The 10303-nt window shown below is 37.3% G+C and overlaps 1 protein-coding gene across 1 annotated transcript; it reads left to right on the forward strand.

The window, feature by feature from the left end:
• Positions 1-2191: 2191 nt before the first annotated feature.
• s1pr1 (sphingosine-1-phosphate receptor 1) lies at positions 2192-6049 on the forward strand. The gene is made up of 2 exons (XM_007240109.4): positions 2192-2317; positions 2988-6049. Exon 2 carries the CDS (start codon positions 3197-3199, stop codon positions 4301-4303), a length of 1107 nt encoding a protein of 368 aa, XP_007240171.3. The 5' UTR covers positions 2192-2317; positions 2988-3196; the 3' UTR covers positions 4304-6049.
• The last annotated feature ends 4254 nt before the right edge of the window (positions 6050-10303 follow it).

Here is a 10303-nt window from a genome sequence, read left to right on the forward strand (position 1 = left end):
TTTTCTGATACTGATGTAATTTCAATGTAATTGTACATTCCTATTTGTTTCACACACACACACACAAAAATAAGGTAAATAAATGAATTGACTTTATAAAGCATTTTGGTCCCTTCTCCTGCACACCCATGCTGTCCAACTGCCAATTAACCGACTTATAATGAACTGCATATATTATACTCGATTATACAGCAGGATGGATAATCCTTAATTATAAACAAACCCAATGCTCAAATTCCCCCAAGTCAACCATGAAGATGAGCCTGACAGTGCTCATCCCTAACGCAGCAATGAACACCCCAACCCCCACCCCCTATCCTACTCTCTTTGGGAGTCCCAATGCCATATCTTTGCGCCAGGGCTGCCCTTGGGGTGGAGGGGCAGTGGGGACTGGAGCGGCCGGCCATCAGATGTGATTAATGTGTAGAAAACAGTGGAACCCTGTTGGGGGTGGATGGGTGAGCCAACCTACATTACCTTTTGGGTCTAAGGGCTTGGGGTCCGTCCACAGCTGGTGCATTCTCAAGGAATTAAAAGCATTAAATTCATCTGTTATTAATATAACATTATTATTATATTAATCGTTACAGTGTCAGAGTATTGAAAGGCTGAAAGTAATGTTAATCTTTATTATTATTTTTCCTTTTGGGAATGCACCTGCTGTGGTGGGATCTCATTAGTGATATTAAGGAATAATACTATTTTTTATAACTTGTTTATAAATTGCAGTGGTGGACGATATGGCCAAAATGTATATTGCAGTATATTTCTTAATTCCGTTCGATAACGATATAAATACTTTGAAGGCCTCCGAAAAACTGCTAAGAATACCTGCAATGGAAATCTGTACCTACTACTGTCTCAAAATTTAATTTAGGTCTTTGAAACCTCCTCCCACAAAAACTATATAATACTTTACAAATAAAAATGGTCAAAACAAATCAATGCTTACTTCAATTTGCATATGCATATGCAAACATGTCAAACGTAAACCTATACACTATATAGCTAGGTAGCTAACTAAGTTAAGTAAAGCTAAGCTAAGTAAACAAAAATGTAATAAAACATACTTTCTTTTAAAGTCAAATGAGCGCTGAATGTTAATCTACACAGATTTCTCTTCTGAAAACTGTTTATTTGGATGAGTAAAGAGCTTCTGTTTATTAACAGTAAGCTTTTTAGATTCTCGAATTTCTCTAACACTAAGGCTGCAGCATTAGCATTAGCCGCTAACTGCCCGACAGCGCTACACTGAGAAACCCTGAGTGTTCTGGTAAGTCAGGGAGATATTAGCTAGCGGTTCGTCCCACGAAGCTTATTTCACACGGTAAACACGCAGGCTACAGTTATACAGATATACGTTACACGCTTCTGAACAGCAGAAGATATAGCGCTGTGGTTAGCGGGTAATACTCAACTCTGACAAGGGAAATAGCAGCTATCGGGTGCTGCTAATGCTACTTCAGTCTCACTGCTGGAGAAACTTCACTGAAACTCCTTATAATGCTGTATTTCAGTGGAGTGGCTTTACTGCTTCTTACAATCTGACTGGTAAAATGTATACATAAGGTGCACCTGATTATAAGGCACATTTACATTTTTTGGGGGGAAAAAAGTGCACCTTAAAGTGTGAAAAATACAGTACATATGTATGCTATGTTGTTTTCATCCAACCCCAATCAGATTCACTCTATCTGGATGAAGAGATTTATGTGGATAGGGCTTTTTTTTAACAATAATAAGCCAAAAGGAAAACAAGCTGAAATGAAATAGAAGTAATAAGGCTATGTTAAAAAGAAGTAAAATGTAATGTAATGTAAATGTAATTAATTATTACACTAAAGTATAGAAGCAACATTTCTACTTAGCTACACAAAGTATTTTTACTTGGTTACCTAACATCTCTGATAATAATGATGGTAACTATTATTAGTGGTATTAGCTCTTGTTATGTAGTGGTTATTGTTGATTATAAGTATGCTAATAACATTTTAAAAAGAGGAAGAAAATATATATTATATAACTAAAAAGTTTTGAGAATATATAAACGCAGCCATTGTTTGATCTTCACTCAAGACTTGGCATTTCTTTAGGAATCTAAAGTGCTTTCCGTGCAGTCATCTCCTCCAAGGCAAGCTGGAATAATGAGGTTGTGATGATGGCAAAGGGGGGCATGCCTGGTGGGCGGAGTTGCTCTGTGCCGGTGGTCGGAGCTCTGGGTCAGTTCTTCAGTTAGAAGCTGAGTGGAGTGTGTGGAGGAGCTGCTGCCTCTGTGGAGAACTGAGTTGAAGGGCTTTTTTTTCCTCGATAAGTGAAGGTAAGAGATTTGATCTGGGAATTTTACAGGATTTAAAACTGATTTATTCCATTTTTACATAGTTTTACACTGTTAAGGCAGACTTTTTTGTTAGAAAACGGTTCCTCTGTGCTGTTTCAGCACTGCTTTTTGAGCTGGAGCTTGGGGTTTACCCACCTGACAGTTGGTCCAGTAGTTGGTGTATGAGGAGGGTTGCTCAGAGACTGGGTCTGTGGTACAGCAGAAGTGATGTGTTTGAAATTAAAGAGTTAACCTTGAAGAGTTTACAATTTATCTTTCTGATACAGTCATTATGGACTGCATACTGAGACCAGATGGGTTCGCTTTCACATGCTTTAATATGAAGCAATTAAAGGATTTTATGGATTAAAAAAGAAACACTTTACCTGCAGTTAATTGGTCATTTCCAGCATAAATTAAGCCTAATCCAAGAATCCCCAAAAGGGTCAGAGACTGTATGTTTTATTTCAATGGAAAATCTCCATTTAAAATGTTGTGTAGTCCAAGACTAGACTAAATCCTTGTCTGGGAAACCCACTCAAATTGTTTTTAAAATCAGAGAATAGAAAAACAAAACAGATTATCTCATATTTTCTCTATTTTTAACCTGATGTTGCACCATATGCTCTTTTTAATCATCCTGACTGACCTACTTGTTCATTCCTTCCAGCTTTTCCACAATGCCGTCCCTGGACTTGCTTACAATATTCATCCAAACTGAGGATTTTTACCTTACTTAGGAGACTGTACATGACATCACACCAACAGTGAATTGGATACTAATCTGCCCTGGTCCACCAGCACCACCCAGTGGATTGTAAGGTGGACTGCACAGGCTGTGGATTATTTGTGGATAAAGCCCTCAGCTGGATTGGGACCATGGCTGACTCAATGTACTCAGACTTGATAGCCAGGCACTACAACTTCACGGGGAAGTTACGTAAAACAGACAGGGATCCCGGTCTTAAAGCCGACTCTGTGGTGTTCATAATCGTGTGCTGCTTCATCATCATGGAGAACGTGCTGGTTCTCCTCACCATCTGGAGAACCAAGAAGTTTCACAAGCCTATGTACTACTTTATTGGGAATTTGGCCCTGTCAGACTTGCTGGCAGGCGTGGTATACACTGCCAACATCTTGCTCTCAGGACCCAACACTTACAGACTGAGCCCCACACAGTGGTTCTTCAGGGAGGGCAGCATGTTTGTGGCCTTGGCTGCTTCAGTTTTTAGCCTCCTGGCTATCGCAATCGAGCGGCACCTCACCATGCTAAAGATGAAGCTCCACAACAATGGCAACACCTGCCGGGTCTTCATGCTGATCAGCACCGTGTGGTTCATCGCTGCTATACTGGGCGGCCTGCCCGTCATGGGCTGGAACTGCATCCAGAGCATGAAGAACTGCTCAACGGTGCTGCCACTCTACCACAAGACCTACATCCTGTTCTGCACTACCGTCTTCAGCGTCATCCTCATGGCCATCGTGGTGCTCTATGCCCGCATCTACACCCTGGTGCGCACTCGCAGCCGCAAGCTGGTCTTCCGCAAGGTCTCCAATGGCCGTGGTGGCAATAAGAGCTCTGAGAAGTCCATGGCCCTGCTCAAGACCGTCATCATCGTGCTGAGCTGCTTTATCGCCTGTTGGGCGCCACTCTTCATTCTCCTGCTGCTGGACGTGGCTTGCGAGATCGGCGCCTGCCGGATCCTCTACAAGGCCGAGTGGTTCCTGGCCCTGGCCGTACTCAACTCGGCCATGAACCCGCTCATCTACACGCTGACCAGCAACGAGATGCGCCGCGCCTTCATCAAAATGCTGCTGTGCAGCAAAGTGTGCAGCCAGCCTTCAGGCAAGTTCTCCAGGCCCATCATGGGGGCCGAGTTCAGCCGGAGCAAGTCAGACAACTCCTCCCATCCCAACAAGGACGAACCAGAATACTCGCCCAGGGAAACCATTGTGTCTTCGGGGAACATCACCTCTTCTTCTTAAAATGGGGGTCATCCAGCTCTGGTTTTGGAGGGCCTTGGAGGTTGGGTTCACATTAGAGGCTCAATATTTGTGGTCTGATCTGATTTATCTGGATTGTTGGATAAAATACCAATTTGTCATGAGTTCGCCTATGGATCAGGTTTTGTATTCAAGTTAAAGCCACTGCTGCCACTGACGTTTTTTCTGACATCCAACAAATGGCTAAGAACTGAACCTCAGTGATGTCGGATCAAGCAAAATATCTCTAATAAAGTTGTAGAACTTGTAAAAGCCCTTTTATAGAAGCCAATGTTTTTTTTATAAAATTATGAAATGATTTCATAATAATTTATGAAATTTACAAAAATGGAATTTCTGACAGCAACAATCAGAATCTAAGACCTGAGTAAGATTTTGTGTTCACATTTAGGTGAAAAAAAAAATTTAATCAATCCATTTTCAAGCTTATAATGTGAACGTAATCCAGAACAGTTTTTTAAATTACTTCAGTTCCCACTAAAGCTAAATCATGACCCTCCAGAACCAAAGCTGGACACCGTCTTAAAGGGACTCTGTACAGTACTCCCCCTCCCCTATGTAGTCTATGAATGTGTATGTGTGTGGAAGGTGTGTGTGTGTGTGTAAATCTGTCTGTTAGTGTGTACAGTGTGTACAGTATGTGTGTGTAAATGTGTGGTTTGTTTTTTAGTGTTACAAGTGCTTGAACTATTTCTATGACTTTTTTAATTTTGTTGAACGGCATGAAAATGCCATCTGAAAAAGGGCTGAACTGGGAGAAACAGAGACTGAATGAAGAAATACAGAAGCCCTTTACTTGTGAACTGGAAAGTGCTGCATATTTACAAGACTCTTTTTTTCTTTCTTTTTTTTCGCCCACTTTTGAAGGACGTCCAGCACTAAAAGTCCGTCTTCCTCCGATGCCAGAGCGGAACGTAGGGAAGCACTTAATAAACTGAGCTGTGTAAACTTGATTAATCAGTATTACCCGTCGTCCTGTTCTTCATGTCCGCGGAAACGTGAGCATGTTCCGTTGTGAGGAACATTTAGATTAGCACTTGTTGTAAAAGTGCTCTTTGAGAGCCATCAATAGGCCTTACTGACTCTTCTTATGGATTGATTAAAGTGATTAAACGTGACATTAGTTTGTTTTGCTCATTTGTACCATTCCATGGAAATTAAATTAAAGAATTACAGTAAAAAAAGGTACTTGTGTTTCTTTGACTTTTAACACCGTGGTCTTAGTGAGGGTCAATCCTTCATGGACATTCTGTGTACGTGTACAGTAGCATTAATTTATCTCTGAAACGGAAGCTGAATGCATGTGTGGTGATGTGGACAGGGGGATAGAGGACTGGTTCTGTATTGTATTCCTCACCGTTCCTCTAGCAGGTCTTAGTGCAGTGCGTCCTGGTATTTCTTTTACTCTTCCAGATTTGACCCTTCGACTTCTGCATGGTTCAGTTCTATAGAAAAAATAAGTAATGGAAGGTCAAGCATAATATATAAAAGCTTCAGTGGGGAATGGTGTCTCCATCATCACCATCATCAACATAATCATCGTCCTTCTCCCCCCTGCATGTGAGCACACCATGTGTATGGAAGCACTGTAAGCCTCTTCAGGAATAGAGGTCCACACCACTAGGCCAGCCCTGAGCCCTTCAGTCCCTGTTGTTTGTGTTTTGCACTCTGTAACATCTGTGTTTTTTTGTTTTTTGTTAGTTTGTCAATAAATATTTGATGTAAAAACATGAGTTTTGAGATTTTATGAAACCTCGCTAAATTTGCTGGATGCTGAATGCCATAATAAGCAATAATCTGCCTAAAGCATCTACCTAGATGTCTATCTATATATAGTTTTACTCAGATGTTTAAGCCTTGTACTAAATGTAAAAAGTGAATTAATCTACCTTAAGCATGGAAACATTCTAGAGACAAATTCTACAGTGTTTAATAACTGAATCTAAAAACATAGCTAAAAATACAATATTTTATACGCAATTAAGTAGAAAAAATAGACGCTTTAGGGCTTAAAATGTTTAGAAGTGTAGTTCAGACAATGCATTATATGTATATGTGCAATATATGCAATTACCATAAATATCTTATATATTAAATGTATATTGGATATTTTAATACATCCCTATCACTATAGGTCAGTGTAATGTTTATCAATTAAATTGTTTGACAATTTAAGGCTAAATTCGAAAAACTGAAATTTGAGGGTAAAACCCTCATCCCATATTTCTTCGAATTTTCTATTTTTTTTATTTTCTGCATCTCACAATTAGAATTTCAGGAAATATAAAAAAATAATAATTTTGTTTTAGTTTTCTGATTTTTCATCTTGTAACAAAAGTAAGTTGCATTATACCATCAGATATGGAAAAAATCTATAAAAAAAACATATCACTTTCTTCTTCATCAAAGTAAATGAAAAAAAAACCCCAAATAATTCAGTTTTATACCCAATTTTCTATGTTCAAATTTAGCCTGAAATGGTCAGAAAAAGGAACTAATACATGTTAAACTGACCAATATATATCACATATAAACCTAAACACACGTAAATTAAATATACATTTAAGGGTTCTATGAGAAACGTTTGTTCAGATCATTAATACACTTTGTATATGTAATAATATATTTTTTTCTGTACATTTGTAGGTTATTTTACACAATAAGTGTATATTTCTTTTTTTTTACCCAGCTTTAAGCACATCACAAACATTAATAGTCACTTTGCACTGAAATTATTTGTGTTCAGACAGCGCCACCTGCTGAAACAGGGATTTAATTTGTGATTCATATATTATATTGTTATATTTTATACAAATAATATGATAAAAGGCATATATATATATATATATATATATATATATATATATATATATATATATATATATATATATATATATATATATATACACTGACATGCCACATGACTTTTGCAATATGACTAAATTTAATTTCTAAAATTAAACTAAGATCTACTTTAAATAACATTGGTAAAGTTAACTAATGTTAACCCCCTACTACTTACTGTTCTACTCTGTTTGAGTTTAGTTTACAGAATGAAAACCAGTAGTGAATGAAGTATCAGTAATAACAGCAGTCCAGAGTAAAGGAGGATAATAAAGTATTTAATATAATAATTCTATAGTAATAGAACTACAAAGTGACCCTTTTTGATAAGCAGAGCTGATAAAATAGGCAAAGAGCTGTACCTAAAGATTTCTTACAAAATATTTATAATATAAGTACATTCTTGTTAGGCTTCACAATTTTGCTTTTATTTGCAGATACATTACCAAGCAAATGTTTGGAAACACATTCTCATTTAATGTTATTATTATTTCTTCCAGTCTATGAAGGAACACATTAAAAATCTTCTAGTAAACTAAAAAAGTGTTAAACAAATGAAAATACCTAAATGTGTGAATAAGTATTTAGGTGGGATCTGGGGTTGCTGGTAACTCTGGATCTTCCTCTCCTGTTTGTACTTAAGTTGTGTTATTTTGGAACCACTAAATTTTACTTAATTACTACTTGTTTGTAATTAAAATAATTTAAATTTGCACTAAATGTATACAGAGTATATAGTCATATGCTATTTTCACCATTATTTAATACAATTTAAGTAAAACTACAATGGTAAGTTAAATATAGTAAGCTGTCTAACTAAACACTGAAAACATATTAAAAGTGTGATTAAAATATAGCTTTAACACATCTAATCACATTCATATTGAGTTGGAAGTACAGTTTTACTGCAGAAATATAGGATCCTAGAACAAATTTAGTAAAAGTAAAGTTTTCACATAAAAAAAGAGTTTTCTGTAAATAATACAAAGCATATTTTATTAGGGACATATACAAACTGCTAACAAAATTAGCACAGCCAAATAAAATGTAATTTTACAAAGTATACTGAAACACAGATTAAGTGAGTAAAAATTTAGTTAAGTTTAGGGAGGAAAAGGTATACTTTAATTATATAATATTATCTGTTTTCTGGATGTTATCAGAACGTTTTTATTTAACATTTTTAAACATTCGGTATGTCGCTGTAATGTTTCCATAATGTTAGCATTCGGCTAGCTGGGACCGTTGCGAAGGAAATGTGAGAGGCAGTAAGAGCAAAAACTGTCCCTGTCCTGTTGCTGCTGTCTCGCGACACCCACCTACTGTCCCGTGACACTCACGTACTGTCTCGCGACACCCACCTACTGTCCCGCGACACTCAGGTACTGTCTCGCGACACTCACGTACTGTCTCGCGACACTCACGTACTGTCCCGCGACACTCGCCTGCTGTCCTGCGGAGCTCTTTAACTGGCCTGAGAAGCTCAACGACTGTCCTGCGAAGCCTTTTAACTGTACCGTGGAGCTTTTTAACTGTCCTGCGAAGCCCTTTAACTGTCCTGTGGAGCTTTTTAACTGTCCTGTGGAGCTTTTAACTGTCCTGTGGAGCTTTTTAACTGTCCTGTGGAACTTTTTAACTGTACCGTGGAGTTTTTTAACTGTCCTGTGGAACTTTTAAACTGTCCTGCAGTTTTTTTGTAGACCTAATAAAGCAGATTAAATCAAATTATACAATGCAGACGTGGCAAGCAGTTATCCAACACTTATTAAACAAAGTTAAGTTATTACAATATTGTTGTAGATGTATCATGTAATTTTGCTTGACGTTTACTTTAGGAGTTCAGGGGAACATGTTTACCTCGGTGGATGAAATGCAGAGATGAGTGCAGGTGTTGCTGTGAATTCAGAGGATTTAAAATACAGTAATCATGCTGATAAACTGTGTGTCTATTACTATTTCACCCAGTAACATTTGATCTCTCTCTATACCTCTTTAATTCTGAGAACACAGCGGGAAAAGTTTTAACCAGAACCTAAGAAAAGTGGTTTCCCCACTGTTTATTACAGCAGGAGAGGATTAAAAGCACAGTAGTTGCTCAGGTGACCAGCCAACGCCGCTATAGCCAAAAAAGGTTTGATCAATAAAATACTAAAAATATTTAAAATGAATAAAAAAATAATTAATATAAAATAAAAACTCATTTAAAACACAATCAAAGGCTATCTAATAGTACGCAGAATGATATCTGTTTCAGTTTCAAATAATTGAAACAGCTCACCAAAACCTCAACCTATCCTTTATATTTGATTCAATTTATAGGTCCTCACTCATCTTAATTTATTTAACTAAACTGAGTTTTGATTTTTAGCCTCGCTCTGAATTCAGCTCCGCGCTGAGAGAGAGAGAGAGAGAGAGAGAGAGAGAGAGAGAGAGAGAGAGAGAGAGAGAGAGAGAGAGAGAGAGAGGCACGGCGCAGCGCATTTTGCCTGATATCTCTTGATTAAATATCAATAAATATGTGAATTATTTTTGTAATAATAATAGAAATCTAGCAGGCGTATTATATTTGTGTGAATAACATGAAATGTTTAAAATGAATACAGACATGTAGAAAAAAAACGAAGACAAGCTGTAACCTAGATATAAATAATTATATCTTAATAATAATATAATAATAATATAATAATAATAAATAATATGATATTGTCCATCGGCACAACCCTAATTGTAACTAATACAAGTACACAGTGATGGGATTTTGATGGAATAGGCCAGTGTTTCTCAACCCTGGCCAAGGAGGCCCACTGTCCTGCAGTTTTTGGAGTTGTCCCTGCTTCCAATACACCAGACAATCAGCTGTCAATTATTGTGTTAATGTGGGGCTGTCAAAGTATGACAATTAATAAAATGTGCAGGGCAGTGGCCCTTAAAGACCAGGATTGAAAAACAGTGTAATAAGCAATAGAATAGGCTCTATCAAAAGACCACAAATTAAACGGTGTCACTGAAATCGTTTCATACCTACACTGCAAAAATCTAAATATCAGCAATTGAAATGATATTTTACATTATTTAAGTAATTCAGAGCCCAAAACAAGCACATACGTTTTTTTTCATGATGGTGATTTATGATGACTG

The sequence above is a fragment of the Astyanax mexicanus genome, chromosome 16 (assembly GCF_023375975.1).
Source record: "Astyanax mexicanus isolate ESR-SI-001 chromosome 16, AstMex3_surface, whole genome shotgun sequence".
NCBI classification, from domain to species: Eukaryota; Metazoa; Chordata; class Actinopteri; order Characiformes; family Acestrorhamphidae; genus Astyanax; species Astyanax mexicanus.